The sequence below is a fragment of the Bombina bombina genome, chromosome 2, assembly GCF_027579735.1.
Source record: "Bombina bombina isolate aBomBom1 chromosome 2, aBomBom1.pri, whole genome shotgun sequence".
NCBI classification, from domain to species: domain Eukaryota; kingdom Metazoa; phylum Chordata; class Amphibia; order Anura; family Bombinatoridae; genus Bombina; species Bombina bombina.
In genome coordinates this window covers 357,273,514-357,297,254 of record NC_069500.1, presented here as the reverse complement: position 1 = coordinate 357,297,254, position 23,741 = coordinate 357,273,514, and the positions used below count along the sequence as shown (strand labels likewise).

General features: G+C 41.8%; 1 protein-coding gene across 1 annotated transcript in view; it reads right to left on the bottom strand.

Annotated features, from left to right (window-relative positions):
- Positions 1-23,741, bottom strand: part of BCL7A (BAF chromatin remodeling complex subunit BCL7A) — an 89,027-nt gene that overhangs the window by 32,205 nt on the left and 33,081 nt on the right. Inside the window, exon 2 of the mRNA XM_053701753.1 lies at positions 3,730-3,811. Within this exon, the coding sequence (XP_053557728.1) occupies positions 3,730-3,811 (82 nt within the window). The remainder of the gene's footprint in view (positions 1-3,729; positions 3,812-23,741) is intronic.

Genomic DNA, 23,741 nt, shown 5'->3' with positions numbered 1-23,741 from the left:
AGCGTGAGTGGGCTAAGGTCAGAGTAAAGTTGTAACTGGTGGTCCTGATAGGATATGGATTTCTGTTGTCTCGACTCTTTCATTATCCTCTCTTTATCCGAGTATTTATGGAACTTTATGATTACATCCCTTGGGGGATCTTTTTCTTTGGGTTGTGGACGTAATGCCCTGTGGGCTCTATCAAGTGGTATCTCATACTCAGATTCTCGTAGGATGGTTTTGAACAAATCTTGGAGGGAGGAGTGCAGGTTTTCAGTGGAAATCCTTTCTGGCAATCCTCTTATCCTTATGTTCTGTCTCCTCCCTCTATTGTCCAAATCTTCCAATTTTTCCTGCAGGAAGGATATTTGTGATTCTTGTGCCAGGAGTTTTCTGTTTATTAGATCCATATCAGATGGATGAGTTTCTGTCTGTTCCTCCAGAAACTCCACTCTATTTCCAAGCTCATTAACTTCTTTCCTCACCTCCGCCAGCCCATCCTTAATCATGCGACCTACTTGTTGAATAAATGAGGTGAAATCTCCCTTCGTGGGAAGATCTTTTAGATCAGCTCTGGTGAGTGGGGTATCCATCGCCACATCTTGATGGATTTCTATTTCTTCTGGGGTCTGAGATGAATCATCATCTTCCATTGTCAACGCCTGTGTCGTTTTAAAGAACATACTCATCTTATTGGGGTTGTTTTTTGCATTTTTATCCCCTTTAACTGACCTCCTTGATGCCATATTTGAGGTCTTAGCGGGTGTTAAACAATACAGCTTTCCTCCCCAGGATATAGGCTTTTGTCGTGAGAGTACAGCTTAAATTGAAGGAAATATTATGTTCCAGATTGTTATCAATTTTCCCTTTCCTCTTCTCTCCTTCACTCTCCCTCTCTCTCTCCTTTCTTTGATTTTCTTTGCTTCACTCTCCTTCCCTCACCTCTGTTCTCTATGTGTACCCTTTTCAGGTTTATGCTGTTTGATTATATGTCTCTTGAATTATGTTGTAGGTTATAACCAGAGCATAAAGCTGTAATCTCTCTTTGATCTCACAGCAGTGAATTCTGCGTGAACAGTAAAGGCCTCTGGATGATTAGGTGCAAGGGAAAGAGAACAGCCCAAACCTTCTCCCAAACCTCTCTTAAAATGAGCCAACTTATTAAAATCTATCTGGGGAGTCAGTCATTTGGGCGCTATGCAGTGGGGAGGTAGGTGTCAAACCTTAATGTGCAGATAATCTGATCCGGTACCACGAGGTCAATATGCATAGGCCTACCGCTGTGTCTGACACAGTGGATCCAAAACAGCTCCTATTAGCCGTGTGGCCGGCAGCGCTAGTTGTAGCGGAGGACTTCCCACCCGGTGCTTGTGGCGATAAACTCCGTATGGCATGTATTTATGTTTGCAGCGGTGAGGGTAAGTCTGGTCGCTTATATTTTGCTGCGTGTAAAGACGGCGCTCACCTTTCACTTGCGCTAGCGACGAGACGGCCGCTTCCTGTAGCTTCTCATCGATACCCGATCTGTCAAAACACCGGCTCACTCGCTTAGTGAACGGGTGATTACTTTTTCTTAGGAGTGACACTTAGATTGACTTGCGGTCCTGTCACTACGAATTTAGCTTCCCTAATAGGTAAAGGCTGATTGCTGGATAACTGTGCTCCGTTACAAATAGTGATTGCTTTGATACTCACACTTTATAATTAGCTTTCTCTGTTCTGTAGAGTTTGGTGATGTTGCAGAACATATTTCTTTGAGTAAAGCATGAATAAATAAGGTTTTATGCCCCAACTGTGTCTATTGATTTACAGAGCTTCAGTACTATGCGACCATTTCAGTCCATGGTCGGCTCCGCCCTTCTCTGCAATATACTTTTATTATTTATTTTGTCCTCTTTGCCTGTAATTTCATTCTGAAATTGTGAGCTTTTCAGTTCCTGTTAGAAATGGAAGTGCAGAACACTGTTAAATCCAGCACAACCATTGGCTGCACACTCTAGTGACCTATTTATAACGGTCCCTAATTGGCCACAACAGAGAAGGTAACACAAGTTACAACATGGCAGCTCCCAGTGTTTTATAGACACTAAAACTTTACACTTATTTTGTCACTTTTTAAACAACTAATGAAACTTTAAAAAATACATCTACATGTTACTCATGGACTAATCTTTTCTTTGAATGCATCATTCAATCTAGCATGTATTTAGTGTTTAATGTCCCTTTAAGTCCCTTAATATTCCTTGTTGAAAGGGATATCTAAATAGGATCAGTAGCTGCACATAGATCCCTCGTGTTATTGGCTTTCCTATGTGCATTGCTATTTCTTCAACAAAAGGATACGAAAAGACTGAATCAAATTAGATAATAGAAGTAAATTGGAATGTTGTTTAAAATTGTATTCTCTATCTGAATTATGAAGAAACATTTTGGGTTTCATGTCCCTTTAAACTTGCAACTAAGAAAGTGTATTGGCTTTAATTTTGCAGTGATCACAAAAACAAACTTCCCAACTGTGTGCAAGTTATTTTTTTTTACCTTGTAAAAAAGGTTTCATTTGTGTGTAGAAAACATTAAGCAGGGTTGCTGTGGCAATATTATAAACATAAGGATGTGCAACAACTGCTTGGAGAAGAGACACCCAATGGCAGAAATATGAGCACATAATGCAACGAGCATTTAAAATATTAGAAAGGTAAAAATTGGAGTGCATGGGAGCATTTCAATTTTGATTAGAAACTTTTTTTGCAGCAGCTTCCATTAGCAAAAATGTTTCTAGTAAATAGTGTTTAAAGACTGATGCTCTAGTCACAAGAAAAAAAGAAAGAAAAAGAAAGAAAAAAGAGAAATAAATAAAAAAAAAAAAATTAAAAAAAGAGAAAAAAGTGTAAAAGTACAACACACAAATATCTGTGTAAATGTTTTCTTTCATCAGGTGGGAGTCCACAAGTCATCACATATGGGAATCAGTGAAGTCCACAACATCTCCATGAAATAAGGACAGACAAAGAATGAAGGCAGGTACATTACTGATCAATCACTACAGAACTTTCCTGCCAAAAGCAGATTCAGACGAGTGATAAAACTTTGAGAAAAAGTATGCAAAGACCACCAAGTCACTGCCTTGCAAATCTGATCAATAGAAGCCTTGTTACAAAATCTGCTCTAGTAGAATGAGCAGTAATGTTCTTGGGGAGTTCTCCTGCAACCAAATAGGACCAAGGATCATGGGAAGTATGAGAGATTTAAAGCTCTGGTGTGTATCTTTGCTTCCCCCTAGTGTTCAGGAGAATTCCCGCACGTGATGACTCACGGACTCTAACCATCTAATAAAATAAATAGCTGAATGCCACAGCCTGCAGCCATATTCAAAATTATTTTACCCACATGGTTACAATTTAAGCCAATATTAGCAAATATTTACGAGAAATTATGCTATTAATGTGTGCAAGAGATTAGTGAATAGAGGATTAGAGAATAGAGATATAGAGAAATAGAGGAATAGAGATATATACACACACACTTTTAAAATAAAAAAAATAAAAACTACACAATTGCACAAAAAATACTGTGTCTTTTTATATATTATACTGCATGTGTGTACCAAGGTTATTTCCAAACAGAGATATTTTATTTTTAAATCCATTTATTTTCAAGAAACGTCATTATGTGATATGCAACAACTGTTAATATATATTTATATATTTGATGATAAAATGAGAGGCGTAAAAACATTTTACTAGCACTTACATCATCTACTTTAGGTTCTGCCACAGGCACCCATTTGTAGATCCTAAGGGAAGTGTCCCCAACGGTTACCCATTTCTTTTCCCTAGAAATAAATAAAATAATTAAAAAAAAACTTTTAAGGTTCAAATAAAGATTAACAAACATTTGCTGTTATTTATTAGTGAGAATGCAGAACTTATAAAGGCAGATAAAAGTGCAGACAACAGTGCAATGCTAAAATGCCTTAACTACACATTTAATCCTTGTATATGGGTTAAACACACAAATAAAGTCAGCCCCCGAGCAGTAATGCGTTGCTGAGAGCTAGTCGAACATATTGGTTGACCCAATGATAAGAGGCAATGCTCAATGGTGAAGCATGAGAAAGGTTCCCTAGATAGACGATGGCTTTTTAGTAAATTGCCTTGGGATCTTCCATAGACTCAGAGTTACCCCACTAGACTGAAATAATTTCGCAATAGGCCTACCAATGTAGCAGGAATTCCTTCGCTTTAACAGCATCAAGGGGTATCTCAGAATCACGCACTACCTCTTTATACAACTATAGAGTGGTCAAGTGATGTGCACGATATGTATTCCTTATTGCTCAGATATAAGATTAGGATTGGAAATAATCCGCCTATTTCGAGGTACATACTAGTTGTTATAAGGCCCAGAACAGCTCCTAACTTTGTATTGGCTCCTTATCAGTCTAGGACTGAAATATTTTCCAAGAAGAACATGCTATCGGTGTTATAAAGTTTATAATTTGTATTATTCCCGCCATCTATTTGACTATTCATAGAACTATTCTTGTTCTGCTACTTTCTCTTTACATGATAAACAAAACAAAGGAAATGCATCCCTGGAAGATTCCCTGGCCCCGAGTTTCTATTTTTACCTCATCAAGAGTTTACCATATATCCAACTAAACTAGAAAACCGAGATCTACCATTTGAGACCAGAGAGGGGTCTCCATTCATTAATGGTTGCCTTCTTTGGTTGGGAAATGCTTTGGCTCCACAGCCAGAATGAAAAAAAAATATACATTAAAAAAAAAAAAATGTAGACTTTGGAAGCCCTCACAAACCATTTTCAATATGGAAATGAATGAAAACAGATTATGTATCCTTAAAAAAAAAAAAAAAAAAAAAGGAAGGAAGGATAGCAGAAAACCAAGATCTTGATATAGTGCTCAAAGAGTTATTCTCCTTTTATCACGGAAGATAAAAACAAAACAAAAAAAACCCCATAATTTATGTAAGAACTTATCTGATAAATTCATTTCTTTCATATTAGCAAGAGTTCATGAGCTAGTGACGTATGGAATATACATTCCTACCAGGAGGGGCAAAGTTTCCCAAACCTCAAATGCCTATAAATACACCCCTCACCACACCCACAAATCAGTTTAACGAATAGCCAAGAAGTGGGGTGATAAGAAAAAAGTGCGAAAGCATAAAAAATAAGGAATTGGAATAATTGTGCTTTATACAAAAAAATCATAACCACCATAAAAAGGGTGGGCCTCATGGACTCTTGCTAATATGAAAGAAATTAATTTATCAGGTAAGTTCTTACATAAAACAGAATTTATGCTTACCTGATAAATTACTTTCTCCAACGGTGTGTCCGGTCCACGGCGTCATCCTTACTTGTGGGAATATCTCTTCCCCAACAGGAAATGGCAAAGAGTCCCAGCAAAGCTGGCCATATAGTCCCTCCTAGGCTCCGCCCACCCCAGTCATTCGACCGACGGACAGGAGGAAAAATATAGGAGAAACCATATGGTACCGTGGTGACTGTAGTTAGAGAAAATAATTCATCAGACCGGATTAAAAAACCAGGGCGGGCCGTGGACCGGACACACCGTTGGAGAAAGTAATTTATCAGGTAAGCATAAATTCTGTTTTCTCCAACATTGGTGTGTCCGGTCCACGGCGTCATCCTTACTTGTGGGAACCAATACCAAAGCTTTAGGACACGGATGAAGGGAGGGAGCAAATCAGGTTACCTAAACGGAAGGCACCACGGCTTGCAAAACCTTTCTCCCAAAAATAGCCTCCGAAGAAGCAAAAGTATCAAATTTGTAAAATTTGGCAAAAGTGTGCAGTGAAGACCAAGTCGCTGCCTTACATATCTGATCAACAGAAGCCTCGTTCTTGAAGGCCCATGTGGAAGCCAAAGCCCTAGTGGAGTGAGCTGTGATTCTTTCAGGAGGCTGCCGTCCGGCAGTCTCATAAGCCAATCGGATGATGCTTTTAAGCCAAAATGAAAGAGAGGTAGAAGTTGCTTTTTGACCTCTCCTTTTACCAGAATAGACGACAAACAAAGAAGATGTTTGTCTGAAATCTTTTGTAGCTTCTAAGTAGAATTTTAGAGCACGGACTACATCTAAATTGTGTAGCAAACGTTCCTTCTTTGAAACTGGTTCAGGACACAAAGAAGGTACAACTATCTCCTGGTTAATATTCTTGTTGGAAACAACCTTTGGAAGAAAACCAGGCTTAGTACGCAAAACAACTTTATCTGAATGGAACACCAGATAGGGCGGAGAACACTGCAGAGCAGATAACTCTGAAACTCTTCTAGCAGAAGAAATAGCAACCAAAAACAAAACTTTCCAAGATAATAACTTAATATCTATGGAATGTAGAGGTTCAAACGGAACCCCTTGAAGAACTGAAAGAACTAGATTTAGACTCCAGGGAGGAGTCAAAGGTCTGTAAACAGGCTTTATCCTAACCAGAGCCTGAACAAATGCTTGAACATCTGGCACAGCTGCCAGTCGTTTGTGAAGTAAGACAGATAAAGCAGAAATCTGTCCCTTTAGAGAACTCGCAGATAATCCTTTATCCAAACCTTCCTGCAGAAAGGAAAGAATCTTAGGAATTTTTATCTTATTCCATGGGAATGCCTTGGATTCACACCAACAGATATATCTTTTCCATATTTTATGGTAAATCTTTCTAGTTACCGGTTTTCTGGCCTGAACCAGAGTATCTATCACAGAATCTGAAAACCCACGGTTTGATAGAATCAAGCGTTCAATCTCCAAGCCGTCAGCTGGAGGGAGACCAGATTTGGATGTTGGAATGGACCCTGAACAAGAAGGTCCTGTCTCAAAGATAGCTTCCATGGTGGAACCGATGACATATTCACCAGGTCTGCATACCAAGTCCTGCGTGGCCACGCAGGAGCTATCAAGATCACCGAGGCCCTCTCCTGTTTGATCCTGGCTACCAGCCTGGGAATGAGAGGAAACGGTGGAAACACATAAGCTAGGTTGAAGGTCCAAGGTGCTACTAGTGCATCCACTAGAGTCGCCTTGGGATCTCTGGATCTGGACCCATAGCAAGGAACCTTGAAGTTCTGACGAGACGCCATCAGATCCATGTCTGGAATGCCCCATAATTGAGTCAACTGGGCAAAGATCTCCGGGTGGAGTTCCCACTCCCCCGGATGGAATGTCTGACGACTCAGATAATCCGCTTCCCAGTTTTCCACACCTGGGATGTGGATCGCAGATAGATGGCAGGAGTGATCCTCCGCCCATTGTATTATTTTGGTCACTTCTTTCATCGCTAGGGAACTCCTTGTTCTCCCCTGATGATTGATATACGCAACAGTCGTCATGTTGTCTGATTGGAATCTTATGAATCCGGCCTTTGCAAGCTGAGGCCAAGCCCTGAGAGCATTGAATATCGCTCTTAGTTCCAGAATGTTTATCGGGAGAAGAGACTATTCCCGAGACCATAGTCCCCGAGCTTTCAGGGATTCCCAGACCGCGCCCCAGCCCACTAGACTGGCGTCGGTCGTGACAATGACCCACTCTGGTCTGCGGAAGCTCATTCCCTGGGATAGATGGTCCAGGGTCAGCCACCAACGGAGTGAATCTCTGGTCTTCTGATCTACTTGAATCACTGGAGACAAGTCTGTATAGTCCCCATTCCACTGTTTGAGCATGCACAGTTGTAATGGTCTTAGATGAATTCGTGCAAAAGGAACTATGTCCATTGCTGCAACCATCAACCCTACTACTTCCATGCACTGAGCGATGGAAGGACGTGGAACAGAGTGAAGAACTTGACAAGTGCTTAGAAGTTTTGACTTTCTGACATGTGTCAGAAAAATCCTAATTTCTAAGGAATCTATTATTGTTCCCAAGAAGGGAACTCTTGTTGACGGAGACAGAGAACTTTTTTCTATGTTCACCTTCCATCCGTGAGATCTGAGAAAGGCCAGAACGATATCTGTATGAGCCTTTGCTTTTGAAAGGGACGACGCTTGTATTAGAATGTCGTCCAAGTAAGGTACTACTGCAATGCCCCTCGGTCTTAGAACCGCTAGAAGGGACCCAAGTACCTTTGTGAAAATCCTTGGAGCAGTGGCTAACCCGAATGGGAGGGCCACAAACTGGTAATGTTTGTCCAGAAAGGCGAACCTTAGGAACTGATGATGTTCTTTGTGGATAGGAATATGTAGGTACGCATCCTTTAGATCCACGGTAGTCATAAATTGACCTTCCTGGATAGTGGGTAGAATCGTCCGAATGGTTTCCATTTTGAACGATGGTACCCTGAGAAAATTGTTTAGGATCTTTAAATCCAGAATTGGTCTGAAGGTTCCCTCTTTTTTGGGAACTACGAACAGATTTGAGTAAAATCCCATTCCTTGTTCCGTCATTGGAACAGGGTGTATCACTCCCATCTTTAACAGGTCTTCTACACAATGTAAGAACGCCTGTCTCTTTATTTGGTTTAAGGATAAGTGAGACATGTGGAACCTTCCCCTTGGGGGTAGTTCCCTGAATTCCAGAAGATAACCCTGAGAAACTATTTCTAGTGCCCAGGGATCCTGAACATCTCTTGCCCAAGCCTGAGCAAAGCGAGAGAGTCTGCCCCCTACTAGATCCGGTCCCGGATCGGGGGCTACTCCTTCATGCTGTTTTGTTAGCAGCAGCAGGCTTCTTGGCCTGCTTACCCTTGTTCCAGCCTTGCATAGGTTTCCAGGCTGGTTTGGGCTGTGAGTCATTACCCTCTTGCTTAGAGGATGCAGAATTAGAGGCCGGTCCGTTCCTGAAATTGCGAACGGAACGAAAATTAGACTTATTCTTGGCCTTGAAAGGCCTATCTTGTGGAAGGGCGTGGCCCTTTCCCCCAGTGATGTCTGAGATAATCTCTTTCAATTCTGGCCCAAAGAGAGTTTTACCTTTGAAAGGCATGTTAAGCAATTTTGTCTTGGATGATACATCCGCTGACCAAGGCTTTAGCCAAAGCGCTCTGCGCGCCATAATTGCAAACCCAGAATTTTTCGACGCTAATCTAGCTAATTGCAAAGCGGCATCTAAAATAAAAGAGTTAGCCAACTTAAGTGCGTGAACTCTGTCCATAACCTCCTCATATGGAGTCTCTCTACTGAGCGACTTTTCTAGTTCCTCGAACCAGAACCACGCTGCTGTAGTGACAGGAACAATGCACGAAATGGGTTGTAGAAGGTAACCTTGCTGTACAAAAATCTTTTTAAGCAAACCTTCCAATTTTTTATCCATAGGATCTTTGAAAGCACAACTATCCTCGATAGGAATAGTAGTTCGCTTGTTTAGAGTAGAAACTGCCTCCTCGACCTTAGGGACTGTCTGCCATAAGTCCTTTCTGGGGTCAACCATAGGAAATAATTTCTTAAATATAGGGGGGGGGGGGACAAAAGGTATGCCGGGCTTCTCCCACTCCTTATTCACTATGTCCGCCACCCGCTTGGGTATAGGAAAAGCGTCGGGGTGCACCGGAACCTCTAGAAACTTGTCCATCTTGCATAATTTCTCTGGAATGACCAAGTTGTCACAATCATCCAGAGTAGATAACACCTCCTTAAGCAGTGCGCGGAGATGTTCTAATTTAAATTTAAATGTCACAACATCAGGTTCAGTTTGTTGAGAATTTTTTCCTGAATCTGAAATTTCCCCATCTGACAAAACCTCCCTCATGGCCCCTTCAGATTGGTGTGAGGGTATGACAGAACAATTATCATCAGCGCCCTCCTGCTCTTCAGTGTTTAAAACAGAGCAATCGCGCTTTCTCTGATATGCAGGCATTTTGGATAAAATATTTGCTATGGAGTTATCCATTACAGCCGTCAATTGTTGCATGGTAATAAGTATTGGCGCACTAGATGTACTAGGGGCCTCCTGCGTGGGCAAAACTGGTGTAGACACAGTAGGAGATGATGTAGTATCATGTCTACTCCCCTCATCTGAGGAATCATCTTGGGCAATTTCATTATCTGTGGCAGTACTGTCCTTACTTTGTTTGGACGCTATGGCACAATTATCACACAATTTTGAATGGGGAGACACATTGGCTTTCATACATATAGAACATAGCTTATCCGAAGGCACAGACATGTTAAACAGGCTTAAACTTGTCAATAAAGCACAAAAACCGTTTTAAAACAAAACCGTTACTGTCTCTTTAAATTTTAAACAGAGCACACTTTATTACTGAATATGTGAAAAAGTATGAAGGAATTGTTCAAAATTTACCAAAATTTCACCACAGTGTCTTAAAGCATTAAAAGTATTGCATACCAATTTTCAGAGCTTTAACCCTTAAAATAACGGAACCGGAGCCATTTACAAATTTAACCCCTATACAGTCCCAGCTACAGCTTTTGCTGTGACCTAACCAAGCCCAGAGGGGAATACGATACCAAATGACGCCTTCTAGAAACTTTTCCAACTACTTTCAGGTCCTCACACATGCATCTGCATGTCTTGTTCTCAAAAACATAATTTATGCTTACCTGATAAATTCCTTTCTTCTGTAGTGTGATCAGTCCACGGGTCATCATTACTTCTGGGATATTACTCCTCCCCAACAGGAAGTGCAAGAGGATTCACCCAGCAGAGCTGCATATAGCTCCTCCCCTCTACGTCACTCCCAGTCATTCGACCAAGGACCAACGAGAAAGGAAAAGCCAAGGGTGAAGTGGTGACTGGAGTATAAATTAAAAAATATTTACCTGCCTTAAAAACAGGGCGGGCCGTGGACTGATCACACTACAGAAGAAAGGAATTTATCAGGTAAGCATAAATTATGTTTTCTTCTGTTAAGTGTGATCAGTCCACGGGTCATCATTACTTCTGGGATACCAATACCAAAGCAAAAGTACACGGATGACGGGAGGGATAGGCAGGCTCTTTATACAGAAGGAACCACTGCCTGAAGAACCTTTCTCCCAAAAATAGCCTCCAATGAAGCAAAAGTGTCAAATTTGTAAAATTTGGAAAAAGTATGAAGCGAAGACCAAGTTGCAGCCTTGCAAATCTGCTCAACAGAGGCCTCATTCTTGAAGGCCCAAGTGGAAGCCACAGCTCTAGTAGAATGAGCTGTAATTCTTTCAGGAGGCTGCTGTCCAGCAGTCTCATAAGCTAAACGAATTATGCTACGAAGCCAAAAAGAAAGAGAGGTAGCAGAAGCTTTTTGACCTCTCCTCTGCCCAGAGTAAACGACAAACAGAGAAGACGTTTGTCGAAATTCCTTAGTTGCCTGTAAGTAAAATTTTAGAGCACGGACTACATCCAGGTTGTGCAGTAGACGTTCCTTCTTTGAAGAAGGATTTGGGCACAAGGAAGGAACAACAATCTCTTGATTGATATTCCTGTTAGTAACTACCTTAGGTAAGAACCCAGGTTTAGTACGCAGAACTACCTTATCCGAATGAAAAATCAAATAAGGAGAATCACAATGTAAGGCTGATAATTCAGAGACTCTTCGAGCCGAGGAAATAGCCATTAAAAATAGAACTTTCCAAGATAACAACTTTATATCAATGGAATGAAGGGGTTCAAACGGAACACCCTGTAAAACATTAAGAACAAGGTTTAAACTCCATGGTGGAGCAACAGCTTTAAACACAGGCTTAATCCTGGCCAAAGCCTGACAAAAAGCCTGGACGTCAGGAACTTCTGACAGACGTTTGTGTAACAGAATGGACAGAGCTGAGATCTGTCCCTTTAATGAACTAGCAGATAAACCCTTTTCTAAACCTTCTTGTAGAAAAGACAATATCCTAGGAATCCTAACCTTACTCCAAGAGTAACCTTTGGATTCACACCAATATAGGTATTTACGCCATATCTTATGGTAAATCTTTCTGGTAACAGGCTTCCTAGCCTGTATTAAGGTATCAATAACTGACTCAGAAAACCCACGTCTTGATAAAATCAAGCGTTCAATTTCCAAGCAGTCAGCTTCAGAGAAGTTAGATTTTGATGTTTGAAGGGACCCTGTATCAGAAGGTCCTGTTTCAGAGGTAGAGACCAAGGTGGACAGGATGACATGTCCACCAGGTCTGCATACCAAGTCCTGCGTGGCCACGCAGGAGCTATTAGAATCACTGATGCTCTCTCTTGTTTGATTCTGGCAATCAATCGAGGAAGCATCGGGAAGGGTGGAAACACGTAAGCCATCCTGAAGTCCCAAGGTGCTGTCAGGGCATCTATCAGGACTGCTCCTGGATCCCTGGATCTGGACCCGTAACGAGGAAGCTTGGCGTTCTGTCGAGACGCCATGAGATCTATCTCTGGTTTGCCCCAACGTCGAAGTATTTGGGCAAAGACCTCCGGATGAAGTTCCCACTCCCCCGGATGAAAAGTCTGACGACTTAAGAAATCCGCCTCCCAGTTCTCCACTCCCGGGATGTGGATTGCTGACAGGTGGCAAGAGTGAGACTCTGCCCAGCGAATTATCTTTGATACTTCCATCATAGCTAGGGAACTTCTTGTCCCTCCCTGATGGTTGATGTAAGCTACAGTCGTGATGTTGTCCGACTGAAACCTGATGAACCCCCGAGTTGTCAACTGGGGCCAAGCCAGGAGGGCATTGAGAACTGCTCTCAATTCCAGAATGTTTATTGGCAGGAGACTCTCCTCCTGACTCCATTGTCCCTGAGCCTTCAGAGAATTCCAGACGGCACCCCAACCTAGAAGGCTGGCGTCTGTTACAATTGTCCAGTCTGGTCTGCTGAATGGCATCCCCCTGGACAGATGTGGCCGAGAAAGCCACCATAGAAGAGAATTTCTGGTCTCTTGATCCAGATTCAGAGAAGGGGATAAGTCTGAGTAATCCCCATTCCACTGACTTAGCATGCACAGTTGCAGTGGTCTGAGGTGTAAGCGTGCAAAGGGTACTATGTCCATTGCCGCTACCATTAAGCCGATTACCTCCATGCATTGTGCCACTGACGGGTGTTGAATGGAATGAAGGGTGCGGCAAGCACTTTGAAGTCTTGTTAGCCTGTCCTCTGTCAGGTAAATCTTCATTTCTACAGAATCTATAAGAGTCCCCAGGAAGGGAACTCTTGTGAGTGGAACGAGTGAACTTTTCTTTTCGTTCACCTTCCATCCATGTGACCTTAGAAATGCCAGTACTAACTCTGTATGAGACTTGGCAGTTTGAAAGCTTGAAGCTTGAATCAGAATGTCGTCTAGGTATGGAGCTACCGAGATTCCCCGCGGTCTTAGTACCGCCAGAAGAGCACCCAGAACCTTTGTGAAGATTCTTGGAGCTGTAGCCAATCCGAATGGAAGGGCCACAAACTGGTAATGCCTGTCTAGGAAGGCAAACCTTAGGTACCGGTAATGATCTTTGTGAATCGGTATGTGAAGGTAGGCATCCTTTAAATCTACAGTGGTCATGTACTGACCCTCTTGGATCATAGGTAAAATTGTCCGAATAGTCTCCATCTTGAACGATGGAACTCTTAGGAATTTGTTTAGGATCTTTAAGTCCAGGATTGGTCTGAAAGTTCCCTCTTTTTTGGGAACCACAAACAGATTTGAGTAAAACCCCTGTCCCTGTTCCGATCGTGGAACAGGATGGATTACTCCCATTAACAAGAGCTCTTGTACGCAGCGTAGAAACGCCTCTTTCTTTGTCTGGATTGTTGACAACCTTGACAGATGAAATCTCTCTCTTGGAGGAGAGTATTTGAAGTCCAGAAGGTATCCCTGAGATATTATCTCTAGCGCCCAGGGATCCTGGACATCTCTTGCCCAAGCCTGGGCGAAGAGAGAAAGTCTGCCCCCCACTAGATCCGATCCCGGATCGGGGGCCCTCAATTCATGCTGTTTTAGGGGCAGCAGCAGGTTTCCTGGTCTGCTTGCCCTTGTTCCAGGACTGGTTAGGTTTCCAGCCTTGTCTGTAGCGAGCAACGGCTCCTTCCTGTTTTGGTGCAGAGGAAGTTGATGCTGCTCCAGCTTTTAAATTACGAAAGGAACGAAAATTAGACTGTCTAGCCTTAGGTTTGGCTTTGTCCTGAGGCAGGGCATGGCCTTTACCTCCTGTAATGTCAGCGATAATCTCTTTCAACCCGGGCCCGAATAAGGTCTGCCCTTTGAAAGGTATATTAAGCAATTTAGACTTAGAAGTAACATCAGCTGACCAGGATTTTAGCCACAGCGCCCTGCGTGCCTGAATGGCGAATCCTGAATTCTTCGCCGTAAGTTTAGTAAGATGTACTACGGCCTCCGAAATGAATGAATTAGCTAGTTTAAGGACTCTAAGCCTGTCCGTAATGTCGTCCAGAGTAGCTGAACTAATGTTCTCTTCCAGAGACTCAATCCAGAATGCCGCTGCAGCCGTGATCGGCGCAATGCATGCAAGGGGTTGCAATATAAAACCTTGTTGAACAAACATTTTCTTAAGGTAACCCTCTAATTTTTTATCCATTGGTTCTGAAAAAGCACAGCTATCCTCCACCGGGATAGTGGTACGCTTAGCTAAAGTAGAAACTGCTCCCTCCACCTTAGGGACCGTTTGCCATAAGTCCCGTGTGGTGGCGTCTATTGGAAACATTTTTCTAAATATCGGAGGGGGTGAGAACGGCACACCGGGTCTATCCCACTCCTTAGTAACAATTTCAGTAAGTCTCTTAGGTATAGGAAAAACCTCAGTACTCGCCGGTACCGCAAAATATTTATCCAACCTACACATTTTCTCTGGTATTGCAACTGTGTTACAATCATTCAGAGCCGCTAACACCTCCCCTAGTAATACACGGAGGTTTTCCAGTTTAAATTTAAAATTTGAAATATCTGAATCCAGTCTGTTTGGATCAGAACCGTCACCCACAGAATGAAGTTCTCCGTCCTCATGTTCTGCCACCTGTGACGCAGTGTCTGACATGGCCCTAATATTATCAGCGCACTCTGTTCTCACCCCAGAGTGATCACGCTTACCTCTTAGTTCTGGTAATTTAGCCAAAACTTCAGTCATAACAGTAGCCATATCCTGTAGTGTGATTTGTAATGGCCGCCCAGATGTACTCGGCGCTACAATATCACGCACCTCCCGATCGGGAGATGCAGGTACTGACACGTGAGGCGAGTTAGTCGGCATAACTCTCCCCTCGTTGTTTGGTGAAATTTGTTCAATTTGTACAGATTGACTTTTATTTAAAGTAGCATCAATACAGTTAGTACATAAATTTCTATTGGGCTCCACTTTGGCATTGCAACAAATGACACAGGTATCATCCTCTGAATCAGACATGTTTAACACACTAGCAAATAAACTTGCAACTTGGAAATACAATTCAATTAGAATAATATTAAAAACGTACTGTGCCTTTAAGAAGCACAGAAAATCTATGACAGTTGAAAATTAATAAATTGAAAACAGTTATAGTGTAAACAACACAACTTTAGCAAAGGTTTAATCCCATTAGCAAAGATAACAAATTCTGAAAGCAGGAAACAAAATACAGAATAAACATTTTTTATCTCAGTCAACTATAATTCTCAATGCTCTGCTGAGAGAAATTACCTCCCTCAAAATAAGTTTTGAAGACCCCTGAGCTCTGTAGAGATGAACCGGATCATGCAGGAAATACAATGAGCTGCTGACTGAAATATTTGATGCGTAGTAAAAGCGCCAAAAAACGGCCCCTCCCCCTCACACACAGCAGTGAGAGAGAACAGAAACTGTCAGAAAAAAGATTAAGCAACTGCCAAGTGGAAAAATAGTGCCCAAACATTTATTCACTCAGTACCTCAGCAAATGAAAACGATTTTACATTCCAGCAAAAAACGTTAAACATAATTTTTAATTAATAAACAGCTTTATGTACTTCTTACAGTGTAATTCTAGTGAAGTACCATTCCCCAGAATACTGAAGTGTAAAGTATACATACATGACATATCGGTATGGCAGGATTTTCTCATCAATTCCATTGTCAGAAAATAAAAGCTGCTACATACCTCTATGCAGATTCATCTGCCCGCTGTCCCCTGATCTGAAGTTTACCTCTCCTCAGATGGCCGAGAAACAGCAATATGATCTTAACTACTCCGGCTAAAATCATAGCAAAAACTCTGGTAGATTCTTCTTCAAACTCTGCCAGAGAGGTAATAACACACTCCGGTGCTATTTTAAAATAACAAACTTTTGATTGAAGATATAAAACTAAGTATAATCACCATAGTCCTCTCACACATCCTATCTAGTCGTTGGGTGCAAGAGAATGACTGGGAGTGACGTAGAGGGGAGGAGCTATATGCAGCTCTGCTGGGTGAATCCTCTTGCACTTCCTGTTGGGGAGGAGTAATATCCCAGAAGTAATGATGACCCGTGGACTGATCACACTTAACAGAAGAAAACTACTGCGCAGTAATGGCGCGAAAATGAGGCTCAGCCTACAACTGGGAAGACCCTCCCTGACTGGAAAAGGTGTCTAACATAGTGCCTGACGTTAAAAAACGTTCCCCAAGTTTATAAGTGTGAATTATCAGCATAAACATGTATAAAATGTCCAAAAAAAGCTATCGATTTAGCCCATAAAAGTGTCTACCAGTTTTATAGCCCATATTAAGCCCTTTATTCTGTTTGAAAATGGCTTACCGGTCCCCATGAGGGGAAATGACAGCCTTCCAGCATTACACAGTATTGTTAGAAATATGTCTAGTCATACCTTAAGCAGAAAAGTCTGCTAACTGTTTCCTCCAACTGTAGTTACTTCATCTCAACAGTCCTATGTGGAAACAGCAATCGATTTTAGTTACTGTCTGCTAAAATCATCTTCCTCTCACAAACAGAAATCTTCATCCTTTTCTGTTTCAGAGTAAATAGTACATACCAGCACTATTTTAAAATAACAAACTCTTGATAGTAGAATAAAAAAACTACATTTAAACACCACATACTCTTAACCATCTCCGTGGAGATGTTGCCTGTGCAACGGCAAAGAGAATGACTGGGGTGGGCGGAGCCTAGGAGGGACTATATGGCCAGCTTTGCTGGGACTCTTTGCCATTTCCTGTTGGGGAAGAGATATTCCCACAAGTAAGGATGACGCCGTGGACCGGACACACCAATGTTGGAGAAATTATGTTTTCTTTCATGTAATTAGCAAGAGTCCATGAGCTAGTGACGTATGGGATAATGACTACCCAAGATGTGGATCTTCCACGCAAGAGTCACTAGAGAGGGAGGGATAAAATAAAGACAGCCAATTCCGCTGAAAATAATCCACACCCAAAACAAAGTTTAAATCTTATAATGAAAAAAACTGAAATTATAAGCAGAAGAATCAAACTGAAACAGCTGCCTGAAGTATTTTTCTACCAAAAACTGCTTCAGAAGAAGAAAACACATCAAAATGGTAGAATTTAGTAAAAATATGCAAAGAAGATCAAGTTGCTGCTTTGCAAATCTGATCAACCGAAGCTTCATTCCTAAACGCCCAGGAAGTAGAAACTGACCTAGTAGAATGAGCTGTAATCCTTTGAGGCAGAGTTTACCCGACTCGACATAAGCATGATGAATTAAAGATTTCAACCAAGATACCAAAGAAATGGCAGAGGCCTTCTGACCTTTCCTAGAACTGGAAAAGATAACAAAAAGACTAGAAGTCTTTCGGAAAATCTTAGTAGCTTCAACATAACATTTCAAAGCTCTAACTACATCCAAAGAATGCAGTGAACTCTCCTTAGAATTCTTAGGATTAGGACAAAATGAAGGAACTACAATTTCTCTACTAATGTTGTTAGAATTCACAACCTTAGGTAAAAATTTAAAAGAAGTTCGCAACACCGCCTTATCCTGATGAAAAATCAGAAAAGGAGACTCACAAGAAAGAGCAGATAATTCAGAAACTCTTCTGGCAGAAGAGATGGCCAAAAGGAACAAAAAACTTTCCAAGAAAGTAATTTAATATCCAATGAATGCATAGGTTCAAAAGGAGGAGCTTGAAGAGCCCCCAGAACCAAATTCAAACTCCAAGGAGGAGAAATTGACTTAATGACAGGTTTTATACGAACCAAAGCTTGTACAAAACAATAAAAATCAGGAAAACTAGCAATCTTTCTGTGAAAAAGAACAGAAAGAGCAAAGATTTGTCCTTTTAAGGAACTTGAAGACAAAACTTATCCAAACCATCCTGAAGAAACTGTAAAATTCTAGGAATTCTAAAAGAATGCCAAGAAAAATGATGAGAAAAACACCAAAAAATGCAAGTCTTCCAGACTCGATAATATATCATCCTAGATACAGATTTACGAGCCTGCAACATAGTATTAATTACGGAGTCAGAGAAAACCTCTATGACTGAGAATCAAGCGTTCAATCTCCATACTTTCAATTTAAGGATTTGAGATCCTGATGGAAAAAAAGGACCTTGTGATAGAAGGTCTGGTCTTAACCGAAGAGTCCATGGATGGCAAGGAGCCATCCGGACAAGATCCGCATACCAAAACCTGTGAGGCCATGCTGGAGCCACCAGCAGAATAAACGAACGCTCCTTTAGAATTTTGGAAATCACTCTTGAAAGAAGAACTAGAGGCGGAAAGATATAGCAGGATGATATTTCCAAGGAAGTGACAATGCATCCACTGCTTCCGCCTGAGGATCCCTGGATCTGGACAGATACCTGGGAAGCCATCAGATCTATTTCTGTAAGTCCCCATATTTGAACAATCTGAAGAAATACCTCTGGGTGAAGAGACCATTCGCCCGGATGTAGCATTTGGCGACTGAGATAATCCGCTTCCCAATTGTCTATACCTGGGATATGAACCGCAGAAATTAGACAGGGGCTGGATTTCGCCCATACAAGTATTCAAGATACTTCCTTTATAGCCAGAGGACTGCGAGTCCCTCTTGATGATTGACATATGCCACATTTGTGACATTGTCAGTCTGTAAACAAATGAACCACTCTCTCTTTAGAAGAGGCCACGACTGAAGAGCTCTGAAAATTGCACGGAGTTCCAAAATGTTGATTGGAAATCTCACCTCCTGAGATTCCCAAACCCCTTGTGCTGTCAGAAACCCCCATAAAGCTCCCCAACCTGTCAGACTTGCATCTGTTGAGATCACAGTCCAGGTTGGAAGAACAAAAGAAGCCCCCTGAACTAAACGATGGTGGTCTGTACCACGTCAGAGGGTGTCGAACAATCGGTTTTAAAGATATTAAATGAGATATCTTTGTATAATCCTTGCACCACTGGTTCAGCATACAGAGCTGAAGAGGTCGCATATGAAAATGAGCAAAGGGGAACACGTCCAATGCAGCAGTCATAAGAACCTAGAATTTCCATGCATAAGGCTACCGAAGGGAATGATTGAGACTGAAGGTTTCGATAAGCTGAAACCAAATTCAGACGTCTCTTGTCCGACAGAGACAGAGTCATGGACACTGAATCTATCTGGAAACCTAAAAAAGGTTACTCTTGTCTGAGGAATCAACAAACTGATTGGTTAATTGATCCTCCAACCATGTTCTTGAAGAAACAACACTCATAAAAAGCTGGAAAGGATATTTCCATTGAAAATGAGCAAAGGGAATTGAATCCAATGCTGTAAAAACTTCTATGCATATATAGCAACTGAAGGAAAAAATAGAGACTAAAGGTACCGACAGACGGGACCCAATATAAATTGTCCCTTGTCCGATAGAGACATAGACAGTGACATAAACCATCTGGAAACCTAAAAAAGGTGACCCTTACGTGAGGAATCAAGAACTTTTGAAAAAAAGATCCAACTATGTCCTGAAGAGCAAGTGAATCATATGTCCGCATCCTCAGGAAATAATCTGAATGAAAACAGAAAAATGAAAAATATGCATTTATTGTATCTAATGAAAACAAATAATGCTATCAGTGACCATAAAAAGGCAGAATAGTTTGAATAAAACTACAAAACCCAGTTCCTAAAAAAGGAACTGGAAGAAAAACCCCAGAAGATTCCAGGTCTGAGCAGCGCTTGAACCCCATGGGTGCCCAGCAATGCTACAACAGTATCCAAAATATATAGGACAGAAACACACTTAAAGAAAGTGTTAGCCTTACTGGAATAAAATCAAAGAAATTTGGACAAAATAGAACCAAATAAATTTCAAAGAAGTCTTAACCTGCCCCTTACCAGCCAAGCTGGAATACAGCACGTACATCGCAATATTAGGGAGCTGATTTCGAACCCCAATTATAAACATGTTACTTGGGAAAGAACTCAGGAATTCGTTCCTTAATAAGAACAACCAAACTAGTATAAGCTTAAAGTTTTAGTCTTAGAACTCAATCTTGAAGCCCATAGTAACAGTTAAGAATTGAATCCAATTATAAAACAAATTGATTATCTTAGAACAAAAGAAATATGGATTTTTTTTTTTTTAAAAACACAAAATTAGCCTTACTGGAATAAAATCAAAGAAATTTGGACAAAATAGAACCAAATAAATTTCAAAGAAGTCTTAACCTGCCCCTTACCAGCCAAGCTGGAATACAGCACGTACATCGCAATATTAGGGAGCTGATTTCGAACCCCAATTATAAACATGTTACTTGGGAAAGAACTCAGGAATTCGTTCCTTAATAAGAACAACCAAACTAGTATAAGCTTAAAGTTTTAGTCTTAGAACTCAATCTTGAAGCCCATAGTAACAGTTAAGAATTGAATCCAATTATAAAACAAATTGATTATCTTAGAACAAAAGAAATATGGATTTTTTTTTTTTAAAAACACAAAATTCTTCTAGCTAAAATAGCTAAAGACATAGATTAACCCTCATTTGCGAATATATTCAATAAAATGAAGACACAAATGAAATCATTAGCATGATAGTCCAGTTTAAAGGACCAGTCAAGACAGCACCTAGTCTAGTAAATGTTGTCCCTTTAACAATGCTAAAATAAATCATAATCTGATACTTGATCTTAAAGTAAACAGAAAAAATGAAGCAATTGCAATATCACAGGACCAAGAAAAACAGAATTTATGTTTACCTGATAAATTACTTTCTCCAACGGTGTGTCCGGTCCACGGCGTCATCCTTACTTGTGGGATATTCTCTTCCCCAACAGGAAATGGCAAAGAGCCCAGCAAAGCTGGTCACATGATCCCTCCTAGGCTCCGCCTACCCCAGTCATTCGACCGACGTTAAGGAGGAATATTTGCATAGGAGAAACCATATGATACCGTGGTGACTGTAGTTAAAGAAAATAAATTATCAGACCTGATTAAAAAAACCAGGGCGGGCCGTGGACCGGACACACCGTTGGAGAAAGTAATTTATCAGGTAAACATAAATTCTGTTTTCTCCAACATAGGTGTGTCCGGTCCACGGCGTCATCCTTACTTGTGGGAACCAATACCAAAGCTTTAGGACACGGATGATGGGAGGGAGCAAATCAGGTCACCTAGATGGAAGGCACCACGGCTTGCAAAACCTTTCTCCCAAAAATAGCCTCAGAAGAAGCAAAAGTATCAAACTTGTAAAATTTGGTAAAAGTGTGCAGTGAAGACCAAGTCGCTGCCCTACATATCTGATCAACAGAAGCCTCGTTCTTGAAGGCCCATGTGGAAGCCACAGCCCTAGTGGAATGAGCTGTGATTCTTTCGGGAGGCTGCCGTCCGGCAGTCTCGTAAGCCAATCTGATGATGCTTTTAATCCAAAAAGAGAGAGAGGTAGAAGTTGCTTTTTGACCTCTCCCTTTACCGGAATAAACAACAAACAAGGAAGATGTTTGTCTAAAATCCTTTGTAGCATCTAAATAGAATTTTAGAGCGCGAACAACATCCAAATTGTGCAACAAACGTTCCTTCTTCGAAACTGGTTTCGGACACAGAGAAGGTACGATAATCTCCTGGTTAATGTTTTTGTTAGAAACAACTTTTGGAAGAAAACCAGGTTTAGTACGTAAAACCACCTTATCTGCATGGAACACCAGATAAGGAGGAGAACACTGCAGAGCAGATAATTCTGAAACTCTTCTAGCAGAAGAAATTGCAACCAAAAACAAAACTTTCCAAGATAACTTAATATCAACGGAATGTAAGGGTTCAAACGGAACCCCCTGAAGAACTGAAAGAACTAAGTTGAGACTCCAAGGAGGAGTCAAAGGTTTGTAAACAGGCTTGATTCTAACCAGAGCCTGAACAAAGGCTTGAACATCTGGCACAGCTGCCAGCTTTTTGTGAAGTAACACAGACAAGGCAGAAATCTGTCCCTTCAGGGAACTTGCAGATAATCCTTTTTCCAATCCTTCTTGAAGGAAGGATAGAATCTTAGGAATCTTAACCTTGTCCCAAGGGAATCCTTTAGATTCACACCAACAGATATATTTTTTCCAAATTTTGTGGTAAATCTTTCTAGTTACAGGCTTTCTGGCCTGAACAAGAGTATCGATAACAGAATCTGAGAACCCTCGCTTCGATAAGATCAAGCGTTCAATCTCCAAGCAGTCAGCTGGAGTGAGACCAGATTCGGATGTTCGAACGGACCTTGAACAAGAAGGTCTCGTCTCAAAGGTAGCTTCCATGGTGGAGCCGATGACATATTCACCAGATCTGCATACCAAGTCCTGCGTGGCCACGCAGGAGCTATCAAGATCACCGACGCCCTTTCCTGATTGATCCTGGCTACCAGCCTGGGGATGAGAGGAAACGGCGGGAATACATAAGCTAGTTTGAAGGTCCAAGGTGCTACTAGTGCATCCACTAGAGCCGCCTTGGGATCCCTGGATCTGGACCCGTAGCAAGGAACTTTGAAGTTCTGACGAGAGGCCATCAGATCCATGTCTGGAATGCCCCACAGTTGAGTGACTTGGGCAAAGATTTCCGGATGGAGTTCCCACTCCCCCGGATGCAATGTCTGACGACTCAGAAAATCCGCTTCCCAATTTTCCACTCCTGGGATGTGGATAGCAGACAGGTGGCAGGAGTGAGACTCCGCCCATAGAATGATTTTGGTCACTTCTTCCATCGCCAGGGAACTCCTTGTTCCCCCCTGATGGTTGATGTACGCAACAGTTGTCATGTTGTCTGATTGAAACCGTATGAACTTGGCCCTCGCTAGCTGAGGCCAAGCCTTGAGAGCATTGAATATCGCTCTCAGTTCCAGAATATTTATCGGTAGAAGAGATTCTTCCCGAGACCAAAGACCCTGAGCTTTCAGGGATCCCCAGACCGCGCCCCAGCCCATCAGACTGGCGTCGGTCGTGACAATGACCCACTCTGGTCTGCGGAAGGTCATCCCTTGTGACAGGTTGTCCAGGGACAGCCACCAACGGAGTGAGTCTCTGGTCCTCTGATTTACTTGTATCCTCGGAGACAAGTTTGTATAGTCCCCATTCCACTGACTGAGCATGCACAGTTGTAATGGTCTTAGATGAATGCGCGCGAAAGGAACTATGTCCATTGCCGCTACCATCAAACCTATCACTTCCATGCACTGCGCTATGGAAGGAAGAGGAACGGAATGAAGTATCCGACAAGAGTCTAGAAGTTTTGTTTTTCTGGCCTCTGTCAGAAAAATCCTCATTTCTAAAGAGTCTATAATTGTTCCTAAGAAGGGAACCCTTGTTGACGGAGATAGAGAACTCTTTTCCAAGTTCACTTTCCATCCGTGAGATCTGAGAAAGGCCAGGACGATGTCCGTGTGAGCCTTTGCTTGAGGAAGGGACGACGCTTGAATCAGAATGTCGTCCAAGTAAGGTACTACAGCAATGCCCCTTGGTCTTAGCACAGCTAGAAGG